The 18580-nt window shown below is 39.3% G+C and overlaps 1 protein-coding gene across 5 annotated transcripts in view; it reads right to left on the reverse strand.

Annotated features, from left to right (window-relative positions):
* MAST4 (microtubule associated serine/threonine kinase family member 4) overlaps positions 1-18580 on the reverse strand; it is a 274327-nt gene that overhangs the window by 58343 nt on the left and 197404 nt on the right. For all 5 annotated transcript variants that reach the window (XM_055791201.1, XM_055791202.1, XM_055791200.1 and 2 more), the window contains 2 exons: positions 14206-14294; positions 2957-3026 (listed from right to left, as the gene is read on the reverse strand). In XM_055791201.1, coding sequence (XP_055647176.1) covers positions 2957-3026; positions 14206-14294 — 159 coding nt within the window. The remainder of the gene's footprint in view (positions 1-2956; positions 3027-14205; positions 14295-18580) is intronic.

The raw sequence follows: 18580 nt of genomic DNA on the forward strand, positions 1-18580 counted from the left end.
TGAAGCTCTGTTTTATAGCCAGTTTACAAAGACAATATATTTCTCAAGTCCACAAAGGACACAAAGGACAACTGAAATGCCAAATTAGCAACCTTAAACCTCTTGATGCAGCTTCTCTTCCTTTCAAACTAACTGTCTAAAAAAAACCCCTTGCTTCTCTCCATTCCAACACCTTATTTTCCACACCCATTTACCCATCCACAAGCTAAAACCCAGGTCTTTGGGACCTTGAATACATACAGTGAGAGAAAAGAAACTGCAGTACCTAATTAGCATTAAAGTATAAAGAAAACGTGGGCTAGAGGGACTGCTGACTGTATCAGACCGATCTCTACAAAAAACTTCCTCCTTCTTCACACTTTGTTTTTTTATTTCATTAATTCTCCTCCCTTCCCCTAGGTATGCATGAGCTACCTCCAGATGAATGAACAATTCCAAAAGGAGTTTTTATTTTGGTTCAGCTGTGCAAGCCAAATATGTTCACAGCTGAAAGAACAAGAACTTGGAAGGTATTTAAATATGGGCAAAACCTGTATATTCTGCAGCTGTTAAGACACAAAATACTTCTCTACTGCATAACTCATATTGAGCAGGGTTCTTACATCACACAGCAATTGTCATGCAGAAGGGCCATCAAGTGTGGGGATGGGAACCATGGGAAGTTACCTGGGAAGAAAAGGTGGGAGAACAGGAGGCATTCATAAGGGAAGAAGGAAAAAAAAAAAAAAAAGGTAGCAAGCTGCTACAGCTTTTCCCCATGGGCTCTCATACACCACTTGTCCCTGCCTACCATGTGGTCCTACCCGCTTCCCAGCAGCTCTGGAAAGCAGGATCTGTCACCTACCTATGGGCTTCCAGATCCTGGACTTGTATGTACCAGCAGAAGAGGCCCAAGCAGTGGCTACCAGAGGCACAGGCACCAATCATCCCACCAGATGCAGGCAGAGGAAGGTGACTCTCCTACTTGTTGCCAAGGGGCCTGGGGAAGGCTGTCTCCAGCCTGGCACGCTGGCTTGGCAGTACGGCAGAGGGCCACCTTCCTCCTGCTGCTGCATGGTGTGGCTACCAGCTGATGAGAACTGGCTATGCTGGGAAGCCCTCCTTTCCCACGGGAGGCTTCCAAACCATTTCCTTTGCCCTTCCCTCCCTTCTTCACGTCTCCCAAGCTTTTTGGTATCCCCACTGACTTGGGGGCAGTGGGTGGAAAATGAATACATGTACACCTATACCACCTCACCTCTACTCCTTCAACCTTCCTGCCTTGTCCTTCCCTTCCTTTGTATGGCCATTAAATTTACAAAACAACAGAAAACACATGAAGTTCAGAAGTCTGAGAATGGCTCTCATTAACCACAGGCGATTTTACTACCAAAATGCATCCTATCACAGATTATATGAAGACAACCACAACACACATACCAAATGCACAAGAAAATTTTACATCACCACTCTTTTTCACTACAAACATAAACCAAAATCAGTTTCCATAGAAAACTCTCTAAAAGTTTCCTGAATCCCACGGAAGTGGTAAAGTATTTTGAAATCACAGAAACTTCTTGTTCTAGCGTTCTTTTAATTAAAGAATTTATTTACAAGTCCATTACAGGGCTCTAAAAATGGCCACAATTGAAAGGAAGCACTGGTAAACTAATTCATTTTTTCCTCCTGAATTTTAAGGTTTGCAAAAACGTAATGATTTAAACTTTCTGTTGATTATGGGTGGGAAAATAAAACTACTTCCTGCCCGCTGTATTTCTAAGCAATGCTTGGTCTTTCACAGCTGCTTTTTCCATTACAAGCTATTTCTGGATTTAATGAATCTTTCTACAAATATGCTCACAAACAAACGTAATCTATGAAGAGATAGCTTTCCTTTTTTTAAAGATGCTATCAAGAGGAAGTAGATTCAAAAGAAATACTGAAATTTCTTAAGATGTTGGTTAAAAAAGCGAGAGCATATGCTATTAGACTGTCAAGATCTACTGTCACAGATGAATTAAGATTCAGATATAAGAAATACACAAGTGAAGTCTTCTCCCCTTTGCAGCTTTTAATAAGAGTTACGCCATTTCTTTGCACTTACTTCTGAGAGCTTGTGTGTGCTACTTTATTGAACTGCCAAAATAAAGGAAGTAAAACTACAGTGGCAAGTACAAGAGTTACATGCCTGGCACTACTTGATGACAAAGAAAGCCACAGCATTTCAATTTCATTTTTTGTGTAGATACTCTTGGGTCAACATACAAACTCTGCCTACCCTCCCAGGCTTAGAGTTAATGAACATATTATACGAGGTAGGCTGACAAGGTGTTAAGTGCACGCTGGCACAAACAGGCAGTCTCCATGACATGCTATCAACTTTGGCTATGGTTCATTTAATAATAATTTACTTCATAAATCACTTCAAATTCACTTTAGATCTTCAAAAATTCTACTAGCATTAACTAACACAACACTCCTACGACAGAGCTGGCTGTTTCAGTGGTACAGGTCGTACAACATGACAAGGTCAGGTATTAAAGCTATTGCAATGGTATTGCAGTTGCCAGTAAAATCAGGCCCTGAACTCAAGACCTCTCTAATGGTGCTCTTCTAAGCAACGCACTTCTTCCATCGTTAAGAAAAAAAATACAAAGAACCCTAGACGTAGCTTAAAGTTTCCTCATATCTCAATAGATAAGAAGATAGTGTCTGAATTGGATCCACTACAATTAAGTCATTAAAAAATATTTTTAATAATTTTTTTGAATTTAAAAATTTATGAATGCATTGTGTCAATCATCCAGTTCACCTTTGTTGCAACTGAGGTTTAGGAGAGTTTACATAACTAAGATAAAACTTGTCATTCTAAGTGACAGACTTGACAGATGTATTTGCAATCACCTTATTAATATATGGGTCCAAAAACATTTCCTCCATGCAAAATGCATGCTGCATGCTACGAACAATCTCTTACCTTCTTGCAAAAGAAAAGTGAGCTGAGGCACTGGGAGAGAAATTCCTAGGGCTATCTTGAGGACTGTTTCCTGTTTGGGGGATACATAGAAAAATTATTATTAGAGGTGGGGAAAAAAAACCCAAAGAAACCACTAAATAACATTCAGATATACTAATCCAAGCATTCCGAGGCAGGTTAGAAACTAACTCCAGAATTTCTTCTCTCTCAGTCTGAGAAAATAAACTCTGAAATAGAAGCTTATTTCAACTCACATTTAATTTATATTTCGTTTAGTTACTGGACTTTATAACTCAGAAAAAAACCCTCTATTCAGCCCTTTGAGATTTAAAGTTTAAAAAAAAACCCGGTATATTAGTTTGAAAGAAACATTTTTAATGTCAGAAAGATTTTTCTTAAAAAAATCACACAAAACATTTGAAAGCTAGAAATATAATTATTTAGCTCTTACACAAAGTTTCTACAGCATTTCCACTGGAGCTTTATTGTGATTTTTTGTTACTCTAACTCTAGAACAAATGAGCCAACCAACCACATTGAATGAAAACTTTTTCACATAGTTGTGTTAGACCAAGGCATGGAAGGGCAACCACCCTCTGCAATGAGAAGCAGCAACTGCGCATTTTGAACAGGCTGTAACTTTAGGGTCTGTCACTTTTTCATATTAAAGCTCCCCAACCTCCTGCTGACCAGCATGAGTGCAGAAAGGCAGCAGCAGCTCTCAGCAGGTGCTGCCACCTCTGCCCCATAGCACCAAAAACTATAGGAGACACAGTATCTGAAGAAGAAACAGGTGACCTCTGAAAAAAAACAAACACGCAAAAATCCCCAAACCACACCAAAAGCTAAAACGATTCAATTTGAAGTAGCACTGGCATACATCTAAAAGTTGATCTTTCCTTAAATAGGGAACAGATTGCAAGAACAATACTTTGAAGAAAGGTAACATATTTGTTGTAACATTTTATTTTTGGACATAAATGAGACTGCAACATTATGTGTCAGACTTAAAAAACCAAGCTCCTGTGTACCCAGTTAGAATAAACATTTATTTTTTGATGAGAAAATTACTACCTATATGTGAAAAAGCCAATACAATAGTCTTTAAAAGGATTTCAAGTGGCCTTGATTTCTACTCAAATTTTTGAATAAACTTTGCATTCATCACAGTGATGTCCTTAACAAAACCCATTAATTCTATACCAGAAGCGTAATCATGGAGCCATTAGACAGAAAATGCGGAGAACACACACCTCCACCCCCCTTTTCTGGCTAGAAGCTGAAGCAAGATGGTTTTTGAGCTGTGCTTAAATCACATCTCCACAGCTGCTCTTCCCATGGCCCCAAGAGACAAGGATTCCACTCTTGCTGGCTAGTACCTCTAATTTTTTTTTGTTTTTCCTGTTTATCTATCACAGCTGAATTATGTCCTTCCAACATCCCCTCCTTCCCCTCAAGACCCAAGTTGCTTCATTACCCTTCAGACATTTCTGAGGGCCTCAATAATTTCAAAGTAGCAAGGACTTTTAAGGACTTTTGTTCCCTGAAGAGGGGGGGGAAGCAGAGGGAATCTGAAGCCACATGTGTGGCACAGATTTCAATCTTTATTTGGGGACCAACAGTTTATTCTTGTCCTGCATGAACTGCAAACAACAAATTACTGAGAACAATGGTTTGTTATAATTTAACAACTAACTAGATTTCTTTTTGCTGCTATCAGAGCTTATTTAATAAAGATAAGCTAAGTATGTATTTCAGCACTGTGCAGACAAAACATAGTCACAAACTTTAGCTACTGCTCTAGAATAAACTAGCCGTAATTTGGAGCGTGTCATGGACTTAAGTAAGAGGAAAAAAAGACAAAGAAGCTACCTCAAACTCTGGCAGAAAAGCAGACAATTAGGCTTCATGCAGTGAGGTGTAAATAGCTTTTGACAGGAAGTAATTTGACAAACCAGCACATGGGAGTTTGTAAACAAAATCCTTTCCTCTGATAGCTATTTTAAAGTTATATATGTATTTAACATGCATCAGGGACTTGCCTAACTGTCCATCAGTTACTCAGAACATATATGCAATCTTCATGTAGAAGCAAAAAACATAGTGGAAGAATGCAGTAATTTTATAGCTGTTGCATTGGATTTGAGGGGGCACAATGCTGCAAACTACCTCACTAAAATCAACAAAGATCACTCCCTTACAGACAAAACTTGAATTACAACTCTTAGGAAGAGCATCATATCCTGTTATCAGGAAAATCAATTTGAAAGCACTACTTCCAACAGCAAACAAGCTTTTAAAATAACAAAACTGGTAAAGTCATATACCTGGATACTAAATACTGTGAGTTTATCTAGAAGTCTAACAACTCAGACAAGCCTGGAAACAGAGGATGAAAATCTAAACCCTAAATGACTGGAGAAACAGCTAGTGCTACTATGAGTTTAAGGTGTGGTGTTCCAGAACAGCAAGACAGGTTAGAAGCAGAGTCCTATACGTGACCTTCATCATCATGGCATTCATCCACCCATCTGTAAGCCAATACCTGGGAGACTGTCAAAGAAACACCAGTGCCAGTTAATTCTCTGTCCATATGTGCAGTACTTCCTTATTAGACAAATCCCGCTGTTCTTCAGGATCCTGCTGGCTGTTGTATGCTTTAGTCCTAGGGTATCTCTATGTTGCTGGGATTACTGTCTATGTTTCTGACCTGGTAAAGTAAACCTGACTGGTGGTCAGGCATTAGGTAAGGAATTAACTCCAGCATCACACAATGAGTAGGCAATCAACATACCGAAACAATACCTGATGACAACACAAGGGTAGCTCATTTTGCAAGCAGCTATTGTTGAGAAAACTATATTGAGACTAATTAAGTTGTAATTGCTTTGTAAGTAGCTTCAAGAAGTCCTGTGTCTTTGCCACAGAGGGAAGAAGTTTTAAATCTTTTAATAAGCATATGTTACAGTCACTGTATATTAGTAATGTGTTTTTAATAGCTGTCTACTTACAAAATAAAAAGTTTCAGATGCAAGGTCTTTGTGTTAGTACTGAGGGAATAACAGATTAATGATAACTGTTACCCCAAATTCCTGATGGATCAAAGACAAATCCAGCTTGAAGTCTTGATGTCGTCACTTTAAAAATAATCACTGTACACAGTACACCAGCACCACAATAATACAATATAACAATGGGTCATACATTCCTCTATGTCAGTTTACTTGGTGGTGAACACACAACTGCAAAGTGAACAATACAAAAGAAATCATCCAACAGTTGCAGGTCTGATTTTCATACCACAACAAATGGTGCCACTCAGCAGAACACACAGCTGGGCAGCAGAATAATTTTGAATACTTGTTCAGGTGAGGAGCTCAAGCTATTTCAACACCTGGACTAATTATGCTTCACACCAGTAAATGACCTTTCCCAGTAAGAGCAAGGAAGGTCTGCACACCCCTTAAACTTGTTTGCCAGGATCTTTGCATGTTCTGACCACTACTTAAAATACTGGCAGTGCTGTTTTAATGGGATTTAATTTAAATGTCAGTTGTATCTGCACGTATCTTACCATTTACACTTTCCTGTCCTGTCCCCAAACTACTGGAAGACGCTTTGTTAACAGTTTTACTTTACCCCAAAGCAAGACTAAATAAAAAGTTTTAGCAAAAACAATTCTACCATTCTCCATGTGACAACAGTCAGAATAATTGAAATAACTGTATTATTTTCCTTTCTGTAAATATATTTTCTTTTTAAAAAATTATATTCAGAAAGCAGCTTTAGTCTTTAGCTTTCAGCATTCCCACACTTCACCATGGAAACACACTAAGGCTTTATTCCTTTACAAACCTAGTCCACCTTTCCCCAAAGTCCAGTCAACACAGGCTGCAGCTAAAGCAGAACAGCACAGAAGCTGTGTACAACAGATTCTTCTTCGCTTCAAATGCATTGTAGTAAACTAGCACTCATTATCACCTACCTCAGACAAAACTCACAAGATTAAAGCTAAAAATCCAGGGAAACTAACTCCAGATTTGATGCACACACATGAATGCCTCCAGTGCAATTCAAAGCCTAACACAACTAAAATATATGGTGCAAACAGCTTTGTTCATTACTGCACTTCAGTGTAGCTATCTAAAGTACATCTATCAAATGAAATTATCTGATGTAAGCAGTAAGTCTTAATGTAGTGAGAACAAAACATTAGCAGTCAGCATTCTAAGTGTCTGCCTAGAAAGGTCTAGGGCAGACCTAAAAAATCCTAGGAAAAGGATTACAACGTGGAAGTGAGATCTCCTTGGCCCTAAATTCTGCTTTAGGGAACCACATCATGTAATCCTATTCCTAAATTTATTGAAACCAACAGGAAGGGTCATGTTCTTCCCTGTCACACTTAGTGGACAATTCTTCAGGAAGTCTCCTGTTCTGTTATTTATGTCCAGCATGTATTTCTCTTCCCATTCTGTGACCCCCCCCTCTCCTCTGATTTAGATGACAATACAGGCTTTCCACAATCTTCCTGCTGCTAAAGGCAAGGAAGTAATAGTCTTTCAGTCTTACACAAAAAGCTCTCACATTCTGTCCTACCAGCTTTTCTCCCCATGTGATCCCCTCTGAACATGTATGACCATAAAGGCATGCAGTATGCCAGAAATCTAACCAGGATACCATTCAGTGGCACTAAATCTTCCCAAATTCAACTGAAAATTACTTCCTTTATACATCTTCCGAGATCTGACTTTCAAAGAAACACTAGATTGGTCCTTGCAAACATCATGCGATCCAGAAAATGCAATCATTTCCTTCCCTAAATTCCTGATAACAGATGAGTCCACAGATTACAGTAGACATTTCTGTTACTGGTTGTCCAGTACAGAATGCTGCATGTTGCTATGTAATTTCATACTTTTTAATTCTAGTGCTCAAGATCAGTCACTTCAACACAGCTTCTCAATGCCATTTTACACTAGATGTCTTCCAAATTTACATCAGCTACAATAATTTTATGCCAATGCCACTTATGAGAAGATTAAAAAGGTCTGGCCACAAAACCAAAAACCCAAGTGGACTCTACTGATAACCTCTGCTCCTACTGTATAGTATTTCTCACTTTAGCACAGCCCGGTCTTCTCCTCTTTAAACAATTTCCTAGTTATCTTGCAGTCCTTGTCCTAGTCCTTGTCATCTTAGTGGCACCCCATGAAAAATTTATTAAAATACAGGCAAGTAAGATTTACAGCATTGCTCTTAACAGCTAAATCTTGTTCCTAGAGCAGACACAATTAACCAGCACCACATGTGACTATTAATCATAAGGGGTTAGTAATCACCCACAGGAACAAGCTCCTGTGACTACTGAGGTGGGGACACCTGAATGCTCTGACTTGCTGAGATTATAATCATTCACTTCACAGGCTGGGTGGTGCAGATGACCTGCTTACACAGCAGCAGGCAGTCAGCTGGAAAAGTCCATTAATGACCAAGGCACCAGATGTTGTCCAAGCAGATGCTGCAACACTTCCCACAATTCTGAATGTACCCACAGTTCATGCAAAAACTAAAAGGATCTTTCAGCAGATTTAGTGGCTTCAAACCTTGTTATTAAAGACAAAGGATGTCCCAATAACTCACTGAAGACAGTTACTAATAATGACCAAGCTTTGAACCCAAAGAAATGACCTGGTATAAACTGTTCTCAATTTTCACAAGAAAAAGATTTTTACATAGTGAAACATGGTATGACTCTCTTGAAATCTTCTGTGATTTTTACACATAGGCATAAGGCATAGTGGGAGACTTCAGCTGCAAGCCAAAATCTGACTTTCCACCAACACAAATTATCTCTGCAGGTAGGTACACGTCCTGCATAGAGGAAAAGGGCGTTACATGTATTAGTAATTAATGTATATAACAGAGATATTATATATCTGCTGTACACATTGTCTTTTTCCTACCACCTTTTTAACCCTCAGGTCTCGGACCTTACACCTCTCTGTGCGCTCCCAAGCGCTGGATTACCTACTGCTCCAGTAACTCTTCACTATAGCCCACAAGCCTTCATGGTCACTGTCGCTTACTAACGAACCTGCCCCTCCTTTGACAGGTGCTACTCATGCTTTATTTGTGCCCTGCACAACATACTTCATCAGTGTGGTGCTGTCTCATTAGCCTCTCCCTCCCATCCTACCACATCAATCTGAGAATGACTGAGATGGTAAGGTGAACAATGAAAAAACTTTTAAGTATTCAACATTTGTCCAATTCAGCTTGCATCTGTAAAGATTAACAACAGACTCCTGTGTAGGAACAATCCTCTATTATCTCCACAGCAAACAACAAAAAACGGGGAGGGGGTGAGAAATTTACACAAGACATCCGTATGACTTCGTCATATGGGGCAATTATCACCCTGAACTTGGGCTACTCGTCCTCCTCAAATACCGTTCACGTAAGTAGGGAACGGCTGGTGCCTTCAGTTCAGAGTCTGCATCAAGGAGAAAAACAGCACTACTAGGAAGAACATGGGTATAAAATGCACCTCAAAGAATTATGATTATGTTCAAGAAGCTTATTTCTAAAATACAGCAATACTGCTCCCATCCAGTGTTTTGGCTAACTCCAGTCCAGACTGTTACGGTCACCTAGTAGCAACCCGAGCTCTTCATGTTTGAAGTAATGGCATACCATTTCTGAAGGTGCAGCCAGACCTCTGTATGACTGCTCTGCAGATATCAAAGATGAAAACATTCTTGAGCAACGCCACAGATATTGGCAAGAGTGCTAATGCAGTGCACTTTTGACTAGAAAGCTCCACCTTGAGATTCATAACATGCCTTCACACAGCTTGCTTCAGTTTACACAAAGAATGCATAGTACAATTCTTTGCCCTCAGAGATGTGAGGTCTTGGGGGTGGGGGTGGGAACAGGTGGTTCAAATTAAACTCATCTCAGATATGAGATACAAGCAAAGGTAACCAAGTATGTATTTTGTCTGTTCTCCCAACAAGCAATGAATTCACACAGAAAGGAATTGGTTGGTTGTAGATCAAAGAGTGTCCTCCCTCACAACTTTTTTGTTTCAACAATTCTTTCAACAAAAAGCACTGAATTCCCAAGCAATGCCAACAATCTTGTTAGGACTATACAAGAAGTGTCCAGAATAACACTGAAGATTATCATTATCAAGATTATTAATAGAAATTGATTCTGGGTGAATTTTGAAATGTCTGACAACCTTGACACCCTTCAGCTTGAACAGCTTATAATAAAGGGATAAGGACCTGCAGTAACAACTCTAATGGTACAAACATGAAGCCAAGAACCTATTCCACTTAAATAAGAGCATCTAACGGAACAATTTTCAGTAAGGGTTAACAGCAGGCTGAGATGGCTGTAGGGAGTACAGCAGTGGGATGCAGTACCCTGAGAGAAACAGATCTGGCAGAAAAGCAGGGAGAGCATGAAACCAGAAGCTAACATGGTTTTAAAAAGGCATGAGCAATCGGGGTCATGCATAATCTGTCCATCTTTCCATCTGAACTACTCAGACTACAGCAGGTTATGTCCCTCATCTTCCCATTTCACAGCATCAGGAAGGTGCCCAACCAAGAAACTCTGGGCACCTTCCTTTCCAAAACCAAAGTCACATCAGAGTATACCCAGACTTTGAAAGTGGCCTCAGAAATATCCCTCCCAGTCTCTCACCTTGAAGCAAATGTGATTGTTTTAAAACAGTGTCAGAAAATAGTCCATGGCAGGGCAATCCGATGCCAGCTTGACACATCAAGCCCAAGTACAGGTAACTTTCCAACACATAAAAAACAGCAAAATGTAATCTTGTAGCATACAGACAGAAACAACTGAAGATCATAATTTCTGGCCTAAAATGCTGTTAAGTATACATCACTATGTCCAAGCATATTAATTAAGTCCCAAACCTGTGTTTCCAATCATATTCCAAAAAGAACCACAAGACAAGACTTCTACTTGAGCCATGATGCAGCTGGCTGACAGATGAACATGTCACACTTCAAAAAGCTCATCTTCCTACTGCAGTACTGCAAAGGACCTGTAAAACACTGCTACTCCTCACGCTAGAACCAGAAGCAAATTCTGTGTTTTCAACAGGTTCTCAAGGAACAGGGAAGGTAAAAGAAGGGACTAGAGCACAGTGAGGTGGAACTCTCGGAGGCTGTATCTTCAGTAGTGACTTCAATTTTTTTTGAAGGCTTAGGTTTAAAAGTATCTTGGCTTTTTCTAAAAGGGAAAGCAAGGTAATGAAGGCAGACACCACAGAAACAAAGAAAGGTGTAAAGAGAACAGTTCTCAATCACGTATAAAGATGCTGAGAAGATGAAACAGGACTGAAGAAGCTAGGAAAGCTGACAGCCTGTGTTTGCTGCAACCACTTTCTCCTACAGTCGGAAGAACTGCTACACAGAACTGACAGAGAAGAATTACCCATCAAAAGGTTTTCAGCATCTCTCCAATGTTCTTCACATTCTGCACAGTATTACTAGGCCGTATTTGCCAAAAACGCATGTTACTATCACGCCTCAGCCAAGGATAGCCTAATGAATAACGAATTTCAATGAATGCAAGAACTGATACTTTGCTACATATTTAGCTTGCTCCATCCCTCCTCTAGGGCTGGAAACTATTTTGTTTGCCTCTCCCTCTTCTACTTTTATTGTTTCCTCCTCCAAGAGCGAATACTAGTAAGAAAGATGCAAAGGTGTTAAAGCGGGTCATCTCCAGTCCCTATGAGACTTAAAGCTTGTAGTGCATGCTCCTGGCAGAAGTTCTGGGCTGCAACATAAACAGTTGTAATTTTGATAATTTTTCTAGTAGAATCTCACCATTCACAGCTACTTTCCAGGCACTGTCAAAAAAGACCCTAAAATCATCTAGTTGGACAGGAGATATACCAGGTTTTCTCAGCGGAGTCAAGCAGCCCTCTGACTTGGAATAAAGAGGAATAAACGCAGCACTACTGTAGAACAGATGCTGTTCTCTTGTCACAGCTCTCTACTGCACTTCACAAGAAACCAGGCCTCCAGTACAGGCTGCCACAGAGAGCTGGGAGGTGAGTTGATTGTGCAGATGACAGTGCAGGTAAGGATGTGCAAGTAAGACCTAGTGGCTCTGACAACACAAGAATGCAGCTTCATTAAAAATCCACAATGTCTCTTAAGTCCAAGGTTACCAAGGACTTACGTACATTAAACACGTGATGTGCTGAAATCCTACTGTATATGTAGATGAAAATTCTAAACTTCTCAAAATGTGTCTTTGTTGTGCTTTTACCCATGTAATTTGCATCTTTTTTTATTTGTGTTAATTAGGATGACATTCACAGTGATTCAAAGTACAAATTAAAAAAAATAATTAAAAATTTGCCTACAAAGTCAATTCCACGTAGTATCTAATTGATCACTAGACAAAGCAGAAAACCTGTCAAGAGTGACTGAGCACACTTTAACTTCAAATTGCCCCTTCAGGGGACTAATCTAGGCATACTAGCCAGCTGCACTAGGAGCCAATAGTTGTTCAAATATTACTGTAATTAACTATACATAGAGGCAAGGTAATAACAGAACCAACCATACACATGCAAATTTTCGTCACATATATGAGATTTTTGCTGAAGAGCTCAGTGCACATACCTTGGGAGAACATACCAGCATTATGAGACTCAACTGCATCCTGGGTAACTGGAGAAGTTGCCAAATTTCCACAATAGGTTTTTGAATACACAGTACATTCTGCTGAGTTTAAGGAAAATAACAGCTTACACTCAACCTGTCTTAATTCTGGCAGAATCAGTTTTCTACCTTCAGAGCAACTTCTCAACAGCTGTGACATCAGCAATTTTATTCCCCTTCCACGGTTTGAGAAATCAATTCAAAAAGAAGCAATTTGCCAAAAGCATGAGTCCACTGCCAGGCAGAAACTCTGTAGCATTTACTGAATTATTTGTCTTTGGCATTACTGAATACACAACCTGTGATCAGGTCGCAGGTAATGCATGCTGGTCACTCCGTATTTTTGAAGCCTGTTAGGCATCATTGGTCTAAGCCACCAGTTTCCAAATGGATGGTATAGTCACTCATAGCAGCGGACATACACTAGTTTTTGCAGCAAGCACTGGTACTGTTTTCATCAAGTCAACACAGCACAACTAAAGCCTCTTTCTACAGTGACTGAAGATCCTCTGTTGCAAATGGCAATTTCTGCATTTGGGGGACACAGAGAGGAATCCCAAACATTCCAACATTTCATTTTTCAGTTTTAAAATAGTCTGCACCATGTTGTCCTTTGTTTGTATGTTTTAAACACTCTGCTGCCTTGAACTACTCACAAATCCTCATGTCTCAATTCCTGGTTACAATAGCCTGCTGCTCAGAGAGGAAAAAACACCTTCATATTTTTTCTAATAATGTTCCTTCCACAACAAAACTGGAGATGCCCTACTAAACTCATCATCCTCTTCCAAAATTCAACTGAAACACTGCATTGTCTCTTTTAGAACCCATCTGAGAGCAGTTCTTCAAAGCATTCAGTGTCATTTCCTACACAATGACTGGTGTGGGGCTTTCAATTTGCTGTGTAGTTACAGTCAATGCCCCCAAAATATAAAGAGACAATAAAATTTTGAGGAAATGTGTTTTGATATGTCAAAAATGTTCCCTTTTAAAATGAAGACAATCATTATCAATAAAAGATTTATTTATGGACTTTCATTCAATCTTTAAGTGCTTCAGAAATGATCATCAATTTATTGCCACAAAGTGAAGCACAGAAATTTCCAGCAACATGCCTAACACCATAAATCCTAGGGAGGAAAAGCACTAGGAATAATGTGTAATACCCTACTTACCAATTCCATTACCTTCACCATGCGTGCAAGCTATTTTATACCTTTTTTACACAACTAGGCCCAGAAAGGGTGGTGCGGTGGCGGTCGGGGGAAGAAATTGCATCAGAATGTCAGAATACAAGATAGGGAAATAAAAATAGCTATGTAGTCCATTTTTTGTACTTGTGGATTGCTTCTCACCATACAATAGAATTTATGGATCTCAACATAATAGAAATTTGGATGGAAAAGTACAGAAGTTTTTGCTATTGAAAACAGTGGAAAGAAAAGTAGTGGAACAGAGAATTTGTCTGTTTTGCTTTCCTCACATAGACATTTTAAGTATTTAATAACAGCAATAGTAGCATAGGTGTAAAATCACCTGCATGAGCTGAAAGTGGTGAATGGGGCCGAGGCAGAGCTGAAGACTGGCCATTGCCCATCAGACTCTTCCTGTTGCTTGTTCTACAGCTGTGGGCAAGAAGAGAGGAAAAAAGACATTAGCCTTAGAAATACAGCATATACCGTATATGAACATTTGATATTCTGATGCTTAGCTCCTTTACTTCCCTGTCTCCTATTAAAAATCAGAGCTATTGTTAGGTTTGTAGGCATGTCCAGGAAGTCTACAATCATGCTGGATAACGGCAAAGACAGCAGCCTCCAAAGAAAATGCACCATGGATACTTTTCAGGCTTGCACATTTGCTGTTCTGTGCAAAGACCAGGATTCCCCTGTAGAGTAATTCATAAAATGTTCTTCCCTGACTACAACTTGTGCTCTGCCATACACTTTTTATGATATATAAAAATACAAAAGTACAATGTGAAAAACAGTTTCAAGCTTAGAATCACCATTCAATGATTAAACCTGTCTCTGCTGCACGAACTGTAGTTCCAAATCACATGCCACAAAGAGCAACAATTTATCAATCTAAGAATGATACAATAATTATAAATCTAATTACTGAGATAAATTTCACATCTGTGCCTTTTGTCAATGGAACAGATGATGCCTAAGAAGATGAATGCATTTTTTTTACTCATACATTTTTCATCTACAAAGCCACTAATTTCCCAAATTACAAGATCATTAGGCGAGATAAATAGTAAATTAACACATCTATTAAACTTGGGAAAGGAGATATTTTTCTGAAATACATATCATAGTTTTAAAATATTTATTGGCAGAAGTGTTTTTCTTTTTTCCTCTTTCTACCATAATGAATATTCTCACAAACACAAATCCCCAACACTGCAAACATTCATGCACAAGAAAAATAGTATCTTGAAGTCAAAGAGACTGCAACTGTGTATAAACTTAAGTGCATATGCTAACATTTATGGCACTGCAATCCGATTTTTTTTTCTGTAAAGGTTTAGGAAAAACTCAAAACCACTAAAACGGGAAAAAGTCACACATAAAACCATTTCGTTAACACAGTAGGTTCCAACAGTAGCAGATTCAGATCACAGTTTTACATTTCTCCAAAGATGAGTTCTGTAACATTATGATCTCTATGTAACAGCCAGAAAGCAAGACTGATTAGTCTTGATACGGTGTGAGATGAATAAAACACAAAATAAAGGATAGAGTTGAATAGCATGAAAGCTAAGTAAAATGAATTTAAAAGTATTCCAAAGAATACTGGAAACAAGTAAAATCGAAAAACAAAGAAGAAATTTTGAGTATGAAAGCAGTACAGAAGATGCCTGGAATATGGAGGGGGAAAAAACCCAACAAAACAAAGTGTCACACACTAAAACCAGTCTCCCCTTGAAAAATGTTTTATGAAGCAGCAAGACTGCCATTCTGTTTAATGGGTTAATGAAAAGTTCTTTTGCATGAATTGCACACTGAATTGCTGTATCACTTAAATATTACAATCAATTAAACAATGCATTCACTTTTGAGTGTATACTTATCATTACTGCAGACCTATGTAAGAAAACAAAGCACAAAATGACTGCAAGATTCACATTTAGAGCACTGGAAAAGTCAAACTATTTAAGACGTACATTGTAATTTCTAAGCTGAAAAATGAGGGAGAACTTTTAAAACGTGAAATTATACACACACGATTTCAGGAACCTGGCTAGATTAAGCACAGCTTTCTACAAGCATTTTTGACATATTCAGCACAATCTACTTTTTAAGTAATAGACCTTGAGCAAATATTCCATGTCTCATTAGACAACAATTTCAAAGTCATACTGTTCCCCACCGTCCATCTCTAAATTTGCCCAGCTGAAGAGTCATAGTCAACTCTTCTGTGATAAGAACGGTCCAAATTTTTTACTCCTGGCTTCATGCAATATCACTGTATTGTTGGTAACTTCTTGTATCATACTATGACAAACCTCATTTTTTCATCTGTTATACTTGTTTTAAAAAGCTTGAATAACTTCCTTTGCAATTTTCCAATCTAAAACTGAATCCGGTGGAAACTTTTGGTATTCGTTAGGCATTCATTAAAGGACATACAGATTACATCTATCCACGATGGCATCACTACAGTGCCTGTGGTACAGGCTGGGGTTAAGAGACACCATTACATGACTTTAAAGGAGCTTTGCGTGGCTTAGTTTAGCGTCTAAAGGATCACCACATGACCTGTCACAAGAAGGGAACACATTTTAAGGATCTAAACCATGGGTGTGTTCTCAGCAAAACATTTCAATGAATTCTAGACATCCTTCACTGATTTTGCTGCAATTTGCCTTTGTCTGTAAAAATTCAGAGTTTTATCACTTTTGCCATAATTTCCTACGTTATCTTGTTTTTAGGGGGTGGGTGGGGGTATTTTTCAGAATTATTACTGGGGAGCATGACGGCATTACCTTCAGTATCAAGATCTTATGTAATGAGAAAACGTTCCCCCAACTGCCATTTCAAAAAATTTTTTGCTGTTTGTTCAGATGTGGCTGCAGCTGTATGAAGAACGTATCTTTTATCACACTCAAACAAAATGTTCTATTGAGAAACAGAAAATGAAAACATATGAAGTCTCCTCTATTTGTCTTAACGCATGAAAGGACAAGTCTCTCCCACACCTCTCTCTGTAAGCCTTTTTTTTTTTAAACAGTTCTGTTTCACGAAGATTTTGAAACTATGTTATCCATCCTGTATAATATATGAACTCCTTCCCCAGAATAATGGTATTATGAAGGAAGCTCTTTGTGGGTAAATAAAGAATTATCTTCAGGGAACCCTGACAGATGATCTAAACTGCTAGACCACCACAAATGCGAAGCAGGGTTGCACTGAGGAAATACCAAAGCATTGCTTTAGCCTTGAAACAGCCATCTCCCACATACAAAAGAATCTCAGAAGTTAAAGCCGTTCTGCAGACAAAATCCTTTTTCCTAGATCTCTGAATACATCAAGTAACTTTCCCCTTCTATTGTCTTTATAAAACTATTCTCCCATTCAAATGGGACAATATAAACCAACTGATAAGAGGTAGCCCGGAAAGAAAGCCTCTTTGTCTGCAGCAAAGTTACAGCAGTGCAGGAGGAACAGTCTACAGGGACTGTAACCTAGGGAAACAAACCTTGGGGTAAACCAGAGTGCTGCACCCTCAAAATGCAATTCTCCAAGCCTTGGATCTCATGTTTTGATCAGGCTGCACAGCACAGAGAAAGAGACCAGCAAGCCAGGCAGCATGCATGACATAGGGTTTAGAGCCATGAAATAAACAGCAAGAAACTGCACCTTTTTCCAAGGAGAACAAGAGACTGGGGGTTGGTGGGTGGGGGCAATCAGTCATGTTCCACCATAACTAAACTTTGGGGTGCACACAAAACCTGAAGAAAATAGGAAATCTACAATTTTTGATCTGTTCTTCTCTGCCCCAGGAAGATCCTTCCTGGACTCTATAGTCTGCTGCCCACAACTTAAAGGAGGAGGATGTATTTGGAAGTAGTTGTCATTACACCATATTAGCAGTGACCTGGATTACTGACACTGTTGCTTATCTTGGAATCCAATTCATAATTTCCTATTTGGTTTCCAAATCGCCCACAGACAGGTTCTGCCTTACCTCCTGCTCCCCACCACTGACGCTCCTTCCCACTCACACCTCTCATCTGTGTCTGACTTCTCAGCACGTCTCACTGCTGAGGAATTCCTCCTTCACACCAGCCCCAGTCTAAGCCCCAATGCACCAACCTCCAAGTCACTTGTCCTCCAGCTGCTACAGATGATCAACGCTTCCATGAGAAGTACTCATGATAAACAGAGAGAGGACTACAAAAAAAAATGCTTTGTGCTCAACATTTTTATATCACAAAGCAAGGGTGAACTACAGCTGCTGAAAGATGCAATCCAAAAGCTTGACTACTTTGTTCCTTAAATAGCCATAATTCCTCCCGTATCAGGCAAAAACTGTTTGGGCAGAGATGATGGGAACCGCTAGATTGAAACCAACAAAGCACAAGGCCCAAGTACTAGTACAGCCATTAAAATAGAGCTACACTCCACAAGCTGTTGGAAACACTGACAGAATAAAAACTTGAAGCAGAAATTCAGAGGTAGATTTAGATTAGATATTAGGATGAAATTCTTTACTGACTCTGACAGTGTTGAGACACTAGAACAGGTTTCCCAGGGAAGTTGTAACACTCCCTCTCTGGCAGTGTTCAAGGCCAGGCTGGATGTGGCTTTGAGCAACCTGGTCGAGTGAAAGGTGTCCCTGCCCGAGGGAGGGAGCTGGAACTAGATTAGCTTTAAGGTCCTTTCCAACCCAAACCATTCTA

Source organism: Falco peregrinus, chromosome Z (genome assembly GCF_023634155.1).
Source record: "Falco peregrinus isolate bFalPer1 chromosome Z, bFalPer1.pri, whole genome shotgun sequence".
NCBI classification, from domain to species: Eukaryota; Metazoa; Chordata; class Aves; order Falconiformes; family Falconidae; genus Falco; species Falco peregrinus.